This window comes from Zosterops lateralis, assembly GCF_965231275.1.
Source record: "Zosterops lateralis genome assembly, chromosome: 1".
Taxonomy (NCBI): domain Eukaryota; kingdom Metazoa; phylum Chordata; class Aves; order Passeriformes; family Zosteropidae; genus Zosterops; species Zosterops lateralis.
This window is the reverse complement of record NC_139762.1, coordinates 110,264,198-110,283,339: the sequence shown is the minus strand read 5'-3', so window position 1 is coordinate 110,283,339 and position 19,142 is coordinate 110,264,198. Positions and strand designations below refer to the sequence as shown.

The following is a 19,142-nucleotide window of genomic DNA, read 5'->3' as shown; positions in this document are numbered from 1 at the left end:
ATGAATTTTATTAGCCAACTACATATAAAGCTGATTTCCTAAACCCGTTGAAAATAGACTTTCAGTTTGATGGACAAGAGCTACATTATTGGTATATTTTACAGTGCACATGTTTTCATGACAGTCAGTTTTATATGCCTCACACAATGTCACTTGCCTGTAGATCTCTGGAAGTAATTACACATTAAAATCACTCATAGAAATGAAGAAGCTAATTTGTATTTAGATTGGAAAGCCAAAGTAATGATTTGTGAATCAGAAAAATATTTTTGTGTGGAAAACTCCATAATAAAACCATTGAGTATTTGTAAAGAAAAAAATTAGCACAATTTCTTACAGTAATTTCCTTTGGATATGCATCAGACTAGTAAAATATTAGTTGTGTGAGGAGTGGCTAAGTGGCAAAATATGTTCTTTAGTTAGGGGGCAGAGCAATCTAGCATTGTTTCATCCTTTATTCATATAGAGTATTTTGAATAGTTCTTATTGGATTCTCTGTCTGGCTCTCACAACATGAGGTTCAGGACTTTCAGGGAGCCTATGGATCTGGGCCAATGACAATTGTACTTCTTCAATGTGATACACATGGAAATTAGTAAATCCACGTGGAGTATTGTAACTAACATGCAGTCACATCCATATTAATGTTTTTAGCTTGGTAGGATAACTTGAGGAAGGATCCTCTAAATCTTCAGCAGCTGCAGATGACATTGTCATCTGTGTGTCCCCCACGTGACAAGGAGGATCATTCTTGCAGCCTGGTTTTGCACCACTAAGAAAACTGACCTCTCCTTAGAGTTCAACACACGGGTGAAATTTCCAAAGATTAACATCCAATTCTGGCTGTATTTTCTTGTAATTCTGTATTTTCTTTAGCATAAACTAGAAATCTTTCTAAACGCATTTGTTCTGAACATTTTTCCCCATATAATTAATGGCATTTGGACTAGGTTCTGGGGACCTCTTCCAAACGACCTAAGGGCCTAACTCTGTAAATACTGATACACATGCTCAATTTAGTGTAGAGGAGTAATATGTGAGATTTCTCATGCACTCAGTTCAAAGCATAAGTTTAATTGCTTCTAGGGCAACAGGGTACACCAAAAATGGATAAAAAGTACATATTGGCTGACTTTAAAAAACCTCCAAAACCACAAGCCAGGCTTATTTTATATGTCTTCTCTTATTGAGAATGACTGGTTGGCCCCTGCCAAGGCCAGAGCTTTAACTGCCAAGGACTCACCTGAGGAGCCGGAGCTCTGCAAGGAGAGTGGGATTTTGTTGGGCTTTCTCTGGTGTGGGCTGAGATGCTTGCTCATGTTCAAGTCGCAGCCTCTGGATCTCCTGTAGGATTTCTCTTGGGGAGGAGAATAAGTAGAACACCATAAGTCAGTAATTTTCCACAAAACCAGCTCTCTGGACATTGAAAGAGGTGAAAAATTATGACTGTATTTAGCTTTTAATCAATGAAGATGTATGTAAAATGACTTGTTTGCAGCCAACAAAAGAAGCCCTCAGCAATGGGAGAGGGCTTTGGACATTTTCTAAATAAACTCAGGATTTTGCCACAAAGGGAAATCACTCTTCAAACCACCTCCTCCCCCCAAAATAGAGGTAGACATAAAAATAGCTCTATGCTTGACTGAACTGCTCCCGTTTAATTCTTCATCATGAACATTTCCAGCACCTCATGAACTTAAAAAGAATTGAAGTAACCTTTCTGGACATTGTGGAGTATCAGAGAAAATATTTAGCCCTTAAAAATACCTTTAATGGAAGCAGAGATGTGAGAGCAGTGGACAATTCACGGGAAAGTACTTTAACAAGACTTGTTACGACTAGCTTGTGAGCCCTGGAGCGCTGTCAAAAGGCTAATACAAAGCTTCACAGCAGAAGGTTGAAACCTTTGTGAATTTTGTCTCTTCTTCACAATGTGCTGGAAGCAGACGGTCAGGAGGCAGCCTCCAACTATGAAAGGCAAATCGAGACTGGAGCTGGTGGTGCTCATTACACGGTGACAGAAGGCAGTGCAGAGTTTGGAATAGGAAACCATCTGGTCTGGGCTAGCCTCTGTTTTATGGTCCGGCACTGAAAGCAGAGCTCTGCTGCCATACATTTCATGGCATCAGGCAGTCTGGTACCCAGGGCCAGGTTCTCTGCTGTTAACAAACAGGCATCACTCCTTTTTGGGGCTGGCTGGCCTATTTCTCCTGGACACTCTCTCTCAGACTCGATCACATCTGTACCTTATGTCTCATTTGATCAGCAGCCTAACCTGCTGCTAATCTTCCTGCAAACCTTTCCCGGGCAGACTGTGTTCTGAAGAGCTTTAATCATCTTTTTCCCAAATAAAAGCAGGAGAGCATAACATTACAAGCGTGACTGATCCTTTTATCATTTCATGTTATAGTGCTACTGAGAATCCAACTGAAAGTTAATCCAGTTTTGAAACAGGACAGGGTGTTTTTTTTTAAATTCTTAACAAACAGCAGCTGCAAACAGTAAAGTATCCATGATTTTGTCATGTCATTGGAAGTACACATGGGATGGCTATGTATTTCAAAGCCTTTATCCTATTGTATGGACCTTTTAGCGCTCTGTTTTTTATGTAGGGGGAGATGTATATGCCTGTATAAGCACATTGTACAGGTGTAGGCGGTAAAATGCTAAGAAACAAACATATATAATACATGGGACTGAACAAAACCAGGTACTCAGTGATCCTTACCGGTTTTTATTTTCAAGCTCTGCAATCAGCTGCCTTTGCTGCTTGTTTGCATCAATGGTGAAGGAGATATCTGATGCCCCTCTCTGCTGACTCGGCTGCTGTTGTAAAACAGAGAAGGCTGCATTGAAAGAGGAATAGCCAGCATGCACCATGACTTCAACACAGATCTGTTCTGTGAAATTTGTTTACAGAAAGTGCAGTACCAAGCTTGCCTACACTAAAAAAAGAGCAATCATGTTGTGCTCATAACCAGTATGGAACCATTGCTAGTAAAAGCAGAGTAAGTGCTAGAGTAAATAAGCCTCAGTGTTTACCATCCTGTCACTCACTGCTTTTTCACGCAGCTTCCTCTGAACCTATCGTAAAAGGCAATGACACTGCTGCAGGCAATTGCTGTAATGTGGCTCTTGATATTGATGCTACAGACAAGAGGAGTACACTGAAGCAAAAACCAGTGTGTGCCTCCAGAAAGAATGGGATGTGTTTCCAGTGCAGTGATGTTTTGCTCTCTTGAAAGTACAGTTTTACTTTCAGTTTGAAAGCAATACTCAGTTTTCAGTTCGCCTCCGTGGCCCATTTGGCCAAGCTTTCCTATATGCACTCCCGGTACTTCAGGAAACCTCTTTCCCCAGTCCTTCGGGTACAGCAAAATCTTTTTTTCCACCAATAAAATGAGATGAGAATTTATCTCTCACCAAACTAGGCAGTGCTCACTACAGCTTCATTGGACTATGCTCTTTTTGCATGTTCATTCAGCAATAATCAATTATGGTTTTCCTTGTTCACACTCCTGTGTTTCAGTATTTTAACAATGACAACACAGAATAGGACATTCATAAGTTTCAAAGCTATGAAAGCTGTGAAACCACAGTTCACCCATTTATTTCTAATTCCAACCTGAAAGAATCAGATATTTAAAAATACTCTGCTGAGTTACTGCTGTGATATGAGGATTCCTCACCACAAGAAGCCCTGTGAAGTGTAACTCTGGAGCGCTATTTTATGTGATGCCAGGCATATCCTCTGCCAGAAGGTGCACCTCAAAAGGGATGAAGATACATCTCAATAGCCTAACAAACCTAACAAAGGTTAGGGCTGTCTGTGGCAAAAGGACAGTGTGTTTCCCCTGTAACTACATTCTATTTTTTTCTGCTATGGATACATTTTCCCCTCAACGCATCAACCACAGGGAAGCAGAACAGTGCAAAAAGAACTGATACACCCTGGTGGATGTTATCACTCATACAGGAGGAATCAGGATCTTTACCCTGAATGCCCACTGTTATTAATATATTTTTTTCCTTAAAATCCAGAATGACCATCAGCAAAGCTTTAAAAATTTCTACTGTTCCTACTGGATCCCACTCTTTTGCTTGGAAAGATTTCTTGCTACAGAGAAATCTCTTTTCCTTCTGCCTCTTTTGTTCAAAGAGCACATATGGATGGCAATGAGAAATTCAGTATTTTCCTTCAAGTCAGCTCTGTTTATACTGTTTTCCCCCACACCAAGGACACATGTTATATGGAACTGATGTTGACCAATTTTTAACCAGAGACATTACTAATTAGGAAATCATGTTCCCATAAAGAATTATTGCATTTCAGAAATAACACCATCATCCACAGGTTGCCTTAAATTTGAAACACTGTGTCACATGTCTGGAAAGGATTGATTTGGACTGGGCTGGCAGAACAGGAGCACCCCTCTGTTCCCAGGCAGCCGTGAAATCTCCATGACAGTATGTGCAAGGGGCAGCAGATTTGTCTTCACCTGGCGTGAACGTGACTCAGTGTCTTCACACAATGTGTGGTGCCCAATTTCACCCTTTCAATTGACCCCACAGTGTAAATCTCAGTGTGAAAATGTTTCTGGGCACTCCAGACAAGCTCCTTTTCACTTAACCGTCATTCATGGTCCCTTGTTCTATCAAATGGCCAGAGATTGAAAAAAAGTAGCTAGGCTGACCTTTTATGTACCATTTAAGATTTTATACACTTTGATTAGGTTCCTGCTTCATTCTCTCTTGTTCCTGAATGCAGTTAGTGAGGTTTTAGCCTGTCATCACCTTCTATCTTTGGATATAGAGAGCAGAATAATTGTTGCTCTGAAATGAAAATGGGAACCAGGGCTAATGCAGGGGGTCATTACAGTCATCCTGCTGAAGAACACTCTTTAATAGCCTTAGTACTTAGGGCCCTAGTGGCTGTGATATTTGAGCTAGAAAATAAAATGGATTCACCACCCCATTTTTCCAATGCAGTAAATCATTAACCTTTAACCAAAGCTAGTCCAGACAATATTTTATAGTCTTTCCTGAGTTCAAGATGTCAGACTCCCTTTGATGCAATTATTTAAATACCACTGCATTAGTATATAGATTATATGCATTAGCATGTGGCTTCTTTGGATTAAATGGACTGCATAAAAGTGTTATTATTAAAGCATAACAGCCTCTGATGAAAAGAATAGGGAAAAATAATCCATTAATCATTAGACTGTCAGATGTAATTTCCCTGATCTTGCCAAGCCCCTGAACACGACAGAAGGAAAGTACCTTCCTTTAATTAAAACACTTACTGATGAAGAAGTTTCTGCTGCCAGCCTTGCTGCATACCTGGCGATCAGCTTGTGTTCTTCATCCAGGCGACTTGCACTGTCAAGGACGCTGCTCAGGGGAGGGGAAATGGAAAGACAGGTTTATACACCACAAAAACTCCCATTGCCTCAGCCAGCCACCACCTCATGCCCCCACATGTCAGAACAAGGAGCAAACCGTCACCAAATGAGGAACAGCTGATGCCAATTGAGCAAAGGGGAGAAGGGGGAGGGCAATTTCCCTTGAAAGATTAGTTCTAAGGGCCAGGGCAGCACCTTCCCTTAGGGGAAAAACAGCAGCAAGTATGCAACTCACAGTGAAGGTTGTACAGGATGCAACTTGCAGACTACTCTGCCCAGAAAGGGTCGGGAGGTGGTTAGGACCATCAGTCAGCATCTATTTTTCAACTCAGCTTTGTCGTATCACATGGAAGACTGATTACTTTTTGGACAGTGGATGAGCAGGAGCCTCGGTGTTTGTCGAGAGAAGCTTTAGAAGCTTTGTCATATTTGCACCAGAAAATGGTGTTCAGGACAGCTTTGCAGGGTACTTACCAACATCTCATGGATCACTGTTTGGAACCACTGATCTAGGAATTTATAATACGCCTTTCTCTTTTAGTCTTGGTTTCTTGCTATTTGGGAGCAAGACTTCCCAGTGTCACATGACTGTGTTTAACAAGTGTAGAAACTAAACAGCAAATATGCTGAATTTCTTTAAAATATTGCACTTTATTAATTTTTCTCCCCCAAGAATATAAAATGCAAATATTTCTCTCAGGTTAATGGTTTTCCAGCTGCCCTTATTTTAAATGGAAGCTATTATTTAGTCAGATGAGCAGGAAAAGGGTAATATAATGAGAACTGTCACTATTTCTAAACATTTAGAACTTTGCACACAACCATGAGAACTAATAAACTAACAAAATGAGAGATCTGAAGAGGACTTAGTTGACCCTGGATAATCTTGGGCTTTAGAATCCTATATTGCATTACTTTTAATATATATATCTGAGAGAAAAAATGAAGTTGGTATGAAGAGGTGAGAGGAATGCAGAATTGCCACGTGGAATAAAAGGCTGCCTGTGGACTATCTCAGATAGAGGCAAGTCTGGCTTCTTTTCTTATCCTTTGGCAACTGTATAATGGATTTTGGCTGAAGGGAAATGGGAACAAATCTCCTTGCCCATGGGCTCTTCTGGGCATCCAACTGTTTTCTGGCAAATGAGCTTCAAAAGAGTCTGGGCATGAGATTTTATTCTGATTTTTTTCCCCCTGGAATTGTACCTTGAGCTTGAAAAGTCTTCCGGAGAAAAATGGCACTTGTGCCAAAAGCTCTGCTTTTGAAGAACTGATATATTTAAAAGGAATATTTCTCTAAAACTTCTCAGTGAGTTCATATCCCCGTGTCCTTCAGGGAACTACAGTGCACATGTTGTTTGGCTTGATTAAATCCACTGGGATTTAAAAGTCACGTAGGAAAGATGAGCAGTGGCTGATATTCACTGATCATGAAACTAAAGCTGGGTGTCATGTGGATTTGCTACAGCTTACTGATGCAAGAGAAAAGAGACAAACATCATCTTTTTCTCATTCTTGTAATAACCTGGGAGACCACAGACATTAAGTTTAGAAAAACAGTAAAGCTCTGAAAAGTAAGACACATTGATGTTCTGTGTAAATAAAACTTGTGCTGCAGGCTGCACGTAAGAGTTCTGGTGGTAGATGAACACTGACTTTCTGGTTTTGGTTATGCTTACTTTGTTACATACTCAGCTTCCTTTTATGCTTACTGAGATTTTGGTGGGATAACTGGTATACCTTTGGGAAAGACCAAAGCTAAAGGTATTTTTCTAAATTTATACAGTTCTGCTTCTTACATACTCATGCTTACTGTACTAATATGTCATCCAGAGAAAGGAGTAAGCAATTCTTGCAGACACATAAAATTACGTAAAGTGGATAATAAGGGTTACTTTTATGACAGTTTAATTAATTTTTAATTTTACCATAATGACTAAAACATTGCATCCTAACAGATGGTTGTGAAAACAGCAAGCATTCAGGATCAATTCTCCTTTTTATGGCAATGTGCAACCATATCCATCTTGGAAAAATGGATTATGGTTCCACGTGTTGGCATAATGCAATCTGCACCAGAGTTCTGAGATGCGAGTCAACATCTAAGCCAACTGCTTTACTGAATGAACCAAGCCACTGCAGCTTTTTGAGTCTTACTTGTACTTAATATCTTTGATATATATTTATGCGTGGGTAGATGTCATAAAGTAGATGTGGCAATGCGTCAGATGTGGTCTGTGAATGCCGCAAATCACTAGCCCTGAAGCTTTGAAAATTAAATTTCAATGTCTGAGATAAATTTACTTCTGGAATATACCTATTCTATGCAACCATTAAGCACAGAAGTATGCACAGCAGCATTAGCCTCGACTGCCAAGAATTTTATATCTCAGAGTTCTCAGATTTACCATAATTTCCTTCTGTTTTACTTCACCAACTTCACAGAAAACCATATAGTGATACAATAAGACAATTGTACACAAAAGGTTTAAAATATTACGAATGTGTGTGCAGAATTTGGGACCCCAGGGGAATGATTCAGGCATCCTTTTCAGAGAAACTGGACATTTTGCATACAAATATGTTGTTCTTTCTTTTCTAAAAAACACTGCTTCTCCAATTCTTTAAAGACCTTATAATTATTAGCAATAATTGGTCTGATGCCTATCACTATTCAGATGTAGACTGAATATCCAATATTACCACCTGTACAATAGGACTTCTGCAGTATAAGGTAGCTCCATTAAAAAAAGGGATCTCAAAACTGCAGGCAAAGAATGAAAAACATGATAACCTATGAGCAAAAGAGTGACTCTGGAGGATCTCTGCTGTTTCTCAGGCTTCACATGTGTCAGACCAGCCTGGTCTGCAGTAGACACCTGGCAATAGCTGATGCGGATATTCCCTGCTGGTTTTACAGCTATGTCACCACTGGTTAGAAAAGTCTGTTGTGAAATTTTTGCAAAAGAGTTATCAGTATGGTCTTCGTGACATGCTCTTATACTACAAACCCGTGCTTAATAAATAATTTGCTATAGAAAATATGGACAAATTAAAGGGTTGGTTTCCAAGCCTTAGGACAAAAAAAAAAAGAAAAAAGGAAAAAAGCAGCAACACACACTTTCAGAATTGGATTGGTTTTAAGACACTAAACCAAGACAAATCATCTGATATTGTTAATCTGCCATTCACTTTAGAATCACCAAGATTTTTCCACCAAAATGTTATAACACTCAGCTAATGCGGGAATAATCACAAAAACTAACTCTGCTCAAGGGAGCTAAATATCCACACATTTCATCTCTAGCAACTGGTCTCTGAATGTTTTTCCTCTTTCAAAGGAAGATTAAACCAGCCTTCCCACCTAGAGTTGTGCACACCCCCTTAATAAACATTTTTTAAAATGCCCTAAAATAGCACAGCACTTTTATATAGAAATAGGATTCACATAGTACTACAAAATATAGCACAAAATCCCCCAGAAAACAGCTCTCTATGGAACCAAAATACTCTCTTAATTTATTTCATCTTTTTTTTTTACTGTACCTGAAGAGAAAAAGACTGAAATATATGGAATTAATATTAAAAGCTAGGCAAAGTCTCTAACTTATAAAAATGGAAACTATTTGCATTAAAAGTTCTTTTTTAGAATCAGACACTAAAGATAAACTAAAGTAAGTATCAAATACTAGTTTTAAATACTAAAAAACACTTTGCAATTGAACTATTCAAAACATCTGTTTAAGGGCTATTTTTTCTACCCATACAGTTACTATTAATAATGAATTAATTCTTCCTCTTGTTTATTAATTTGCTCTGGAGTACTGGCTTCTAAAAAACCCTCAAGTAGCTTATTAGCCTGTGGTAGAAGGAAAGGAGAACTTGTGCTTTTACTTGCAGTATCAAATACTGCAGATGAAAAATAAAGATAAGCAGTGAAAATTAATTAAATGAATTAAAAATTCCCCACAAAGCCAAAAATGTAAATACTAGCTGCACTTGAAACAGAAACAGAGGTATACTGGGTTATATTAGACTGATGGTTAGCTATAAATTAGCCTGACTCAATATCTAAAAAACCCCAAATCTTGTTTTGTTTTGAAACGTTACTATACAGCTCTTCAGATAATTTTATATATTATGCTGATGAAGTATCTCTGCAGGTTTTTTCACGTGGATAAAGGTCCAGCTACAATCATTCCTCTTTTCAGCTTTGGCTGCCAGAAGCACTTGAATTATCTAATGTCTGGGTAGGTAAAGGTAGTATTATGCAGGCAGATTCAGCAGCAGAGCTGGCCAGCTGCAGCCTCTCTTAAATCAGAAGCTACCTCATCTTGGTTAACTGCATGCTCTACTCAGGTTACCAAATCTCCTTAAGATGCAGGATGAAATAATTGAACTCAGCACCATCCTTACACAAGTGTGTGGGTTTTGAGCAAACGTCATCCAGCCACTTTGGGGCATGGGCAGGAGAAGTTCAGCTTTGCCTGAAGATGCCACGCCAGACTTTGAGATGCAGCAGCTGAGCTTCCTGCAGAGGTCTCACCTACCCCTCTGGAAACTGGCTTCACACAGGAGCTTTGATGGCAAGGCTTTGTTCTTGTTTTTACCAAAATGCAACCATTCTATTTCTCTGCAAGCAGTTTCAGTCCAGCAAAGCAGAAAATGGCAATGCAGTATGGTCTGACGCTTGACTAAGACTGCTGTCCCTCTAGGTTATGTTTCTGTCAAAAACTAATTATACAAATAACTGAGATTGTTTCTCATTCAGGATGCTGTGACTGCAGTGATTTCATGTCAGTAATCAGATGCTATGCACTATGGTTTGCATCAGTTGTTTAAACAATTAAGGTTGTTATCAGTCACTCCCCCATTCATTTCTCAAAATCAAACAAATGTTGGCTATCATGGCATATGATTTGTATATGCATATTTGGAAACAAAGGTGCTATGACTCGGTGAGGTTGGCTCAAAGCTTTGAGGGAACAGGTTGGAATATAAAGAATAAAATTTGGAGGATGAAAACAGTACACATAAGGTGAGGCACCCACAAAGAGGTCTCGGGAGGAACTGGCAGCCCTCACTGAAGCTAAATAAATCCTAGACATGGCACCCAAAATGCTATGCCTGGCAAACCAGCTTAACACCAAAAATTACCCTAAACCATGTCCATTCTTCCCTCCTGAGCAACCATATTAAGTAAGTCACCCATGGCAGGCAGGGCCACATTTCCTTCTCCCTGTCACACCCGACTAAGTGGCAGCATACTCGTATCCTCAGTTCACAGTTGGGCAGTGACTGGTCACGCACATACTCCTCCCAAGAGCCTGCTTTAACAGCCACAGTGTCAATATTCCTCAATAAGCCTGATTTCTGGAAGTGCTTCTTCAGGAATGAAATTCCCCTTGAAAATGTTTTTGTTTAGGATAAATGGCTTTCATTTTCCTCACTACAACCTAGTTTCCCTTTTCAACCCTCCACCACTGGCACATTCCAATGGGTTACAGAGTAGAGAAGCAGACCCAGGACAATGGAATCAGACTTTTTAATCCACTGGACATAACAAATTACTCCCAGGAGCTACATGCATAAGTGAATTTTTTAAGAGTGCAGAGAAGCATTGCATTCACTCTCCTAAATGAAGCTGCTTGTGCCTCCTACATACTGGAGTAAATAGAGACTTCCTTCTAATCCAGGGAATATTCTGCAGTGGCAGCACAGGAAATGGAAAGGTTTGCTATGAGCAAAATAAACCTCCTGAGCATAGTTTTGGTAGAAACACTGTACAGTTTCCTGTTCAGCACCACATTTTCTAGGGCCATATACTGCTCACCACTTTGCTGGTACAGGGCTGCAAAATCTATGGAATTCTGTTGCACTTGGACAGAAGAGGGAGCATTTCCCTTCCCTGGTGTGGTGGGCTGCAATGCCAGCATCTCAAGTGGCAGGACAGCTGATGGGTTTAGGAGACAAAGCTCTATAATCACTCCAGCAGAAATGATGAATTATATTCAAGGCACCCATTTAAAACTCCTGAGTCTAAACGAGTGAAGGGAAAATTTGTATACAAGATTCAAATAATGCAGCAGTCAGGCAGATTTAAAAGCAATGCCTGACATATGTAAAAATCAAAATGAATTTCTCTCACTAGGTTAGTAAGAAAATTATTATCATGATTTAATTATTTATGTACTATCACAGTTTCTAACTTTCAAGGAAGGTGAAGCTACAAATTATCTATGATCTCAAAAATTATTACTTTGAAAACATAGGCTTGTTTAATCGTTGTGTGAAGATAGATTTTTCTATAACCACCAAGTTCTGCACTGCCTAGAGCTCAGTATCCCAAACAATTTGCATAGCCATTCCTAACTAAGCAATTATTTGCTATACTTGGCAATACCTTGCAAGTCTCGGTAGAGAGAATAGCAGCCGGTGCCACAATCCACCAACTTTGGGAGGATATACCCCATATCCATACACATTCACTTCAGGTTAGTGCTCATGAAGAGCTGCTCCAGCTGGTGGCCAGGAGGAAAAAGTGAGAGCATCTGGCTGAGCAAAGTCCCTTTGCTGGGCCCCCCAAAGGTGCCAAACCTGCACTAACCGTGCGGGGTTGCTCTGTAGCATGTTGACATACACCCCGATGAGCACATGTTCATCAGCCAGCCTGTCTGCAACATCGAGGCTGTACTGTAACCTGGAACGGGGGACAGGGTATGGTCCAGACAGACACAGAGATAAACAGAGAGAGCAGGAGCAAGTAAGATGGTGAAATGGCAATCCAGGAATGAGTACTTCAGCGCTCTTAGAAAAAAACCCAAACAAACAAACAAACAGACAAAAAACCCAGAATGAAACAACACACCAAGTGCAGAAATTATTTTGTTATTATTGTAATTTACATGTTTAGTATTTAGTGATTTAGGATGGTAGCGTCCACTTGGTGACAGAGCCAGTCTCAGAAATCAATGAGATGCCACATCATGCCAGGGACTGAAGCTCTGGAGCTGTACAGCAGCATTTATTACAAAATACAGCAAATTGTGAGGTCAGCATTATTTGTTTTACTATACTATATATTGCACACAAACATGAATATAGATATGTAACATACATGACTGACACACTGAATTCACAAGCTGCATTTGCTTGGAAGTGTCTGTCAAGACCTTATGCATCCAGGTGTACATAAACGTACTTAAACATGTCTTATTTAGCTCACTGGGTTAATTGCTTATGCCAATTTTCTCAGGAAAGGTATATATAGAATACATTAAAAATGGGAGGAATAGAGGAAAAGGTTTTGTTTTAGCTGTGTTAGTGCAAGTTAAGAACATACTCTCTCTTTAACTTACCCTTTGCCTTTCAAGAAAGCTGGAGCAGCCCTAGCCAGCAGTTTGCTCTGCTCTACTTCAGTATTCTTGGAAGGAGAGCTAGTTAATAAGACAGGAAAACTAAGAAGAGGGTAAGCAGTGATGTCTGAAATTCATTTTAGAACAGAGTCTGGAGAAGCTCATTTAAGTGCCCTGGACTGAATAAAAATAATAACTTTAAAGGAGTTCTAGAAAACTTCAGGAAATGCAAAAACAGGAATTATGAGTTTTCCCTCCTGTTCTCCAAAACCAAACTATTAAAGCCTCCACTACGGAAATGACAAACAAAATGTGCTTCTCTCACAAATGGAGAGATGAAGACTTGTGTATTTTCCAGATGGAGTCTGAGATAAACATGATCTCAAATGCTGCTTTCAAGCTGGGAAAGCTTTACCATAAGAGCTAAATTGCTTTTCTCCAAATTACCTGTAAGTTAGTTTCAATAATCTATGGAAAGGCATTTATTTGGATGCAGTGATGGGATACAGCAGTTTAATTTTCAGAAGTACTGTTCTTCTGTTGATTTAAAATAATATATAGTTCACCAAACACACTTTTTTCCTCATTACAGTATTTAATGGATTGCAGTAACCGCATCTTTCCCAACACTTAAATATCCGCGTTAACAAGCTACCACTGGCTAAAAATGGGAAACATTGAAAATGTTCTTCTTTTTTTTCTCGTACTGCAGCATTTTTTGGTTTAAGATACAAAAAAGTAAAACAAATCTATATTTTGCTTTCTTTTTAATAAAAATTATTCACTTTTTTTTTTGATTTGGCACCTGTGCACCCATGCATCTCACCTGTGTATGGGCGTGTGTCTGTATAGGTGATGTTGCACAAATGCGGTGCATAGTAAATCTTCAAAACTTTCAATATTGGGACAAAGAAGGAATTTGAAGAAGGAATAAGGTGAGATGTGTGTAATTCCTCTCGTTTTGGGGGGACAAGTTTGGCAGTGGGGTTCTGGAAAGGTTGTCCTAAGAACTCAAGCCTATTGATTTGTAATAAATTTGTAGGATAGCTGAATGAAATGCTGTACTGTACAGCAAGAAAAAAAACCCCTGCATGTTTCACATTTCTCTGCCCATCAGCATGCTACTTATGTATACTGCACTTCCACTGGGGTGAGATCCATGCAGATAAACATGCTCCATGCTATCTAGAAGGATGTGTTTTCCACACTTTTTCCTCCCACTTACAGAAGGAAAATGCACTCAAGGGGTACAGGGTGTGCCATTTCAGCCCAAAAAGCGTCTTTCAGCTCTAAAAGTACAGATAAATGTGTTGCCACAGTGGGAGACCGAAGGCTCCAAGGCAGATTTTGTGCCTTGCTTTCTGACAGTGTGCCCTCCACCAACCACAAGTTCTCTTCTCCCATGCTCCAGAGGCCACACAGTTAGTGTGGAGACACAGGCAAGCAAGGATTATTCACTGAGCAACTGATACCATGTCTATCCATGTCCCCTTCCTTTTAAGTTGATTAAGCAAACTTTAATCTTCCAACCTTTTCTCATGTAAGTTACGTTTTCTCTTGTTTTTCTGATGTTTGGGTGTCTTCTCTGGACTCTAGATATGCTGGTTAGCCTATCTACCCCTGTGCTGTTGCTCTAAAGTGCATGCAAACCTCTAGGCAGATGTCTCCTCCTCTGGGGAATGTTTTAATGGCTTTCCAGATGATGTTCCAGGGTCAAATGCAATCCAACAATGGTGTTGCTGACTTCAATTAGTTTGTGGTTCACTGCAACTGCTAGGTTTTCTATTAAAATATTTCTAACCATCCAATTATGCTCCATCTTTTATTTGACTATTTGCTTCCTTGCTACAGCACTTTTCACTTATAATTACTGAATTTCCTGTAGTTGATTTCAAATCATTTGGACATCAATTACTACCATTGCTACTGAGCTGCCTTTTTTTTTTTTAATTTAGAAACTGCTCTCCAAGCACTCCTTTCCATAAGTATATCAACCTTTGTACCACCTGCTAATTGGATATATTCACTCTATTGCTTCCATTAAGTCACTTTGAGTAATAGCACATAGTGTCTGATTTAGGGTAGCTTTCAAGAGTCCCAGCAGATGCCCTTCTCCTAAAGCGAGAACAAACCTCCGAAAATGTCATTATTAATTTTCAATGTTGCTCTTTTACTAATTTCCCTATGTCTGTATTTCCTTTGGGTACTTCTGTGTCATCTGGGACTATGTTCAGAGTCCTTTTGAGGTCAACCTGTATTGTATCTGCTGCTTCTTTTTTTATCCACTGGATCAGTCATCCTGTCAATGAAATAAATTAGTTTGGTTGATGTAATTTGTTCTTGACAAATCTATGGTGGTTATTTCTTGTTTATTATCCTCTAGATGCTTACTAACTCTTTTATAATTTCAAGATCTTTGGTTAGGCTACCTCCTTTATAATCCCTTTCACCTTTTGTCCCTGATTCCACCTTCAACCCTCCTTCATTTGGAAGAGCTGACATTTGTCCTTCTAGTTCTTCTGGATCTTTCTACATCCTCCACATATTCCCCAAAATACAACTAATACTTCAAAGATCGTTCTGGCCACAGTGACTTTCCAACTAGAACAGATATTTTAAAGATATATTCCTGCTAAAATGGAACATCTTGTAAGATGCCAAATAATGCTTCTCCATCTAAATTTAGAGACAAATCTTCCAGCTATGAGCAGATGTCTATAAAGATACAGAACTAACAATATTGGTGTAAATGTTATGCCCTCATTAGTGTTTACCTGGCTACTAAACAATCAAACATATAAACCTTCCCTTTAGCCAGTTGGAATATTGCTGATGAAATAAAGCTTCTCATCTTGTTCTGAAAACAACATGCAAAGACAACATGCAGCTGAAGTCTACCACACTCCTTAGAAACATGGAGAACAGCAGCAACCAGTCTGTTTCGCTCCAACTTAGCTGCTGACTAGAAATCTGGCCTAATCTCTTGTTATGCCCAGGCAGAATATCCAATTCCTTTAACTTTTATGTGAAGTTAAAAAAAGGCACCAGCCATTCTGACTCAGCAACAAATAAGACTCAATTTCTCCGTGGCTATGGGTATCTGATATCACAGCGCATTCTTTCTATCACACAATTGCCAAGTCATTTCAAGTTCACCAGAAAGTGTTGCATCACACCATTTATTCCAGTTTATTACTCCTTTAGAAGAACTAAATGCATTAGCTGTGAAGGGAGGGCTAAGAAAAATGCAAGAAAAAACATTCCATTTCATCTTATCTTACCTAGGTTCAATAATTCAATAGCTTGATGAAAACATTTATAAAGAAAGAGCAGGAGATTGTACCCATTACTATGGCAGCTATATACTTTAAGTCAGCATGACAGACTGCAGCTGGGGAACAAAATTATTCAAATAAGGAAAAAAACATTAATTCAGTGTATAGAGTTATTTCTCTTGACTGGACAAAGTTTCTATAATGCTAAGTTTGCTTGTTTTGATGTAACATATTCAAATCATTGGGTTTGCAAGGGCATTACCTACTCTGCAGTAATATTCCCTTGTTCTGCTGCCCTCTAGGCCACCAGAAATTGCAAAAACAAATAAGAGAAAACCCGTGAATATTAGCTACAGCAAAAGAATTACAAGCCTTGTGGTTTTATACATGTTAGCTGTCAACACAGCAAATGACCATGATTTGGTATTTGGGAGAAGATCACAGACTTTTTTGTTTCTTCTTTTCTAGCACAAGTACTTTAAAGCTGTTCTTGAGCAGTACAGAGCATATTGTTGATACCAATTTCCACACTGTATATGTTTAGAAAAAAGGTGCTTGTAATTGCTAAGCCAACCTCCTCATTAAAACTCTCTTATGGACTTCCTGGCTCCAACTAAGCAAACAAGCACAGAAATTTTAAGTGGACTTTAATTCTAAAGCAGTTTGAAGAAATTAAAAAGCATCTTTGGGAAAGCCTGAACCCAACTTCCTTTGAGCTTTGGAGCAATTGTGTACCCACCCAAAATCTGTGCTTCAGATGCAATTAAAGTGTAAAATGTATATAATGTTCCATCTCCTCTCAGCTGTTCCTTGCAACGTGTCACTGCATTTACCAGTTATCAAAGATTTTTCCTCTAACAAGATTCTCCATCTTCCCAGTTAATTTCCAGTTTTCACCCATGTATCCAGAAATAAAGATGATAGTGTGCTGAACTTAGGAGATGCTACCCATTTCCAGCAGCAGACTGAGCTGGTGTGCTGAATTTAGCATCTGCTGCTATAGGGAGAAACTGGTTGGAATGGCTATGTTCTTACGTGAACAAAAGTAGCTGAAATAAATACTATGGGAATGCTATGAATGACATTCTCTGCCAATTCTGCTTTGAATAAACATTAGAATTACATAAAAACTTCACTTAAAGCTATCTGAAACCTCTGGACTAGACTGCAACACAAAGTAACCATAAGTTATCTGCAGTGAGAACACAGCCAGCAGAGCTTTTAGTGTTGATTACATCCAGCTAGAAATTCTACTCTGAGTTTGCACTCCTCTTATTATAATATGAATCATGGAGTATTTAATATAAAATCAGCCCAATTGCAAACAGGGCCATCAAAGTCTGTTTCTCTGATGTTCAAAAGGGTGAACTTCCACTAATGAGGCCTGATTTTCCTATGGCAATAGTAACAGTAAAACTTAAAAGAATGATTTTAACCCAGATTGAAAATCTTGGCATTTAGCAGAAAAGTACCTTTGTATCGATAATTCTTACTGAATTATAGTTAACGCTCATGGATTTATAAGGGGAAAAAAGAGTAAAGGATATTACAGTTCATGTAAAAAAATATGGGGAAACTTAGGCAATTGCATATTTCTTTTATGCAGAATGAAATAGGATCTTCCTTTAGGTCACTGAGATGTGAGGGAATGCTGGAAAAAGGGTGCAGCAACAAGAGGCATGGGTCCAAATCCAGTGCTCACTATGTAAATAGGAAGTTTTCATTAGCTTCAGCAGGACTCAGATCTGCCTTTCCTGTGGTCATTTTGAAAAGCAAAGCTGAGAGGTCTGGGGAGGGTTATTGGCAAGCAGCATTCAGGGCAGAACAGCAGCCACCCACAGTGAGAGCTGAGGCAGAGGAGGCTGGCTGTGAGACCTGGAGTCATTTCCAGGCTTTTGTGCAAGCCTCTTTCATTCCTTGGTCAAGAACACAACAGACAAGTCATACACTGATGATGAAACCACAGAGGTGTAGTTTTCTCAGTTTTCAAAAGCAATGTTTCCAACTTCCACTGGACACATTAATATTAATCCTACGTGAAAGGGTAAAATGAAAGACTTGTGCTGCGCAGAAGCAAGGGAAGTTGGCAAAGCCCACAGCCAGCAGGAAGTCTATTCAAAAGACTAATTAAGAGCCACAGAAACCCTCTAGCCCATCAGAGCTTTCCTTAAAGAATATTATGAGTAGTTTAGCAGAATTGCTAATGATTTAGTGCATGAGCTACAGAACTACTGCGATTAGTAGGTTAGTGCTCTCATACTGACCGTGAATTGTTGTGAAGCTGATTTACATACAGCTTTATAAGAGAATGCTCATCAGCCACAGGACTGGCTGCATTTATACCCCCAAGCAACCTGAATGATTCAAACAATGAAACCTTGTTAATACCTCAAAAAGAATACACAGAGAGCAGAGTGTTCAGAGAGGGTTTGTAACAATAAATCTAATTTATTTAGAAAGAATACCAGCTTGGCTGTTTGTAGGGTGCTTTTCCTTTCCAATAAAAAGATGCAAATTAAATTTGTAGAAGGTCAAAATAAAAATACTGAGAATAAGCTGTCAAACTCCTAAAATCCTGTGACATCAATGAAACAGAAGTTAGAAAACTTCTAATATACAATCAATGTCATTATCTTAGATATCGGGATATGGTTAGAACTCTAGAAGAGCCAGAATGACTGCTGCATCATGGAAACTTTTAACTGTACAGGGATGTCACACTATCCACCTATAAGGAAGTCTGGGATGGTACAAGTCTATGCTTGAGGGGGGTGGTACTATCACCTGCCTTCAGGGGATTCTCATCAAGGAGTGCTTCCTGGGAAAAAAAAGGAATTCTAACAGCTCAGGAAGCATGTAAGTTTAAACCTGATAGTTAAGGACAGTCAGTTACTAAAGAAGACAAAAGTAAAATAATTGGATATGTTTTACAGGCAAAGAAAGACAAGTAGCACAGTAGACAGTGCTGTGAGTGTTACTGCAGGTCCCTGGCCTAGGGAGCAAAGTGTACTTTTGTTGATCGAGCACAGGGAATACACAGAAGCATCAGCAACACTCCTAAAGAGAGCTGCTTGTAGTGACCTCTTCTGGAGAGGCTACAAATACAT

At 39.2% G+C, this 19,142-nt stretch overlaps 1 protein-coding gene across 9 annotated transcripts in view; it reads right to left on the bottom strand.

Moving 5' to 3' along the window:
- The window catches only part of DTNA (dystrobrevin alpha), a 220,282-nt gene that overhangs the window by 24,582 nt on the left and 176,558 nt on the right, over positions 1–19,142 (bottom strand). For 6 of the 9 annotated variants that reach the window (XM_083866256.1, XM_083866254.1, XM_083866255.1 and 3 more), the window contains 4 exons: positions 18,300–18,389; positions 5,307–5,394; positions 2,729–2,826; positions 1,244–1,357 (listed from right to left, as the gene is read on the bottom strand). In XM_083866256.1, coding sequence (XP_083722382.1) covers positions 1,244–1,357; positions 2,729–2,826; positions 5,307–5,394; positions 18,300–18,389 — 390 coding nt within the window. Of the gene's footprint in view, positions 1–1,243; positions 1,358–2,728; positions 2,827–5,306; positions 5,395–12,012; positions 12,106–12,763; positions 12,842–18,299; positions 18,390–19,142 lie in introns of all 9 variants that reach the window. The other 3 variants (XM_083866258.1, XM_083866259.1, XM_083866261.1) reach the window with 2 other exon arrangements.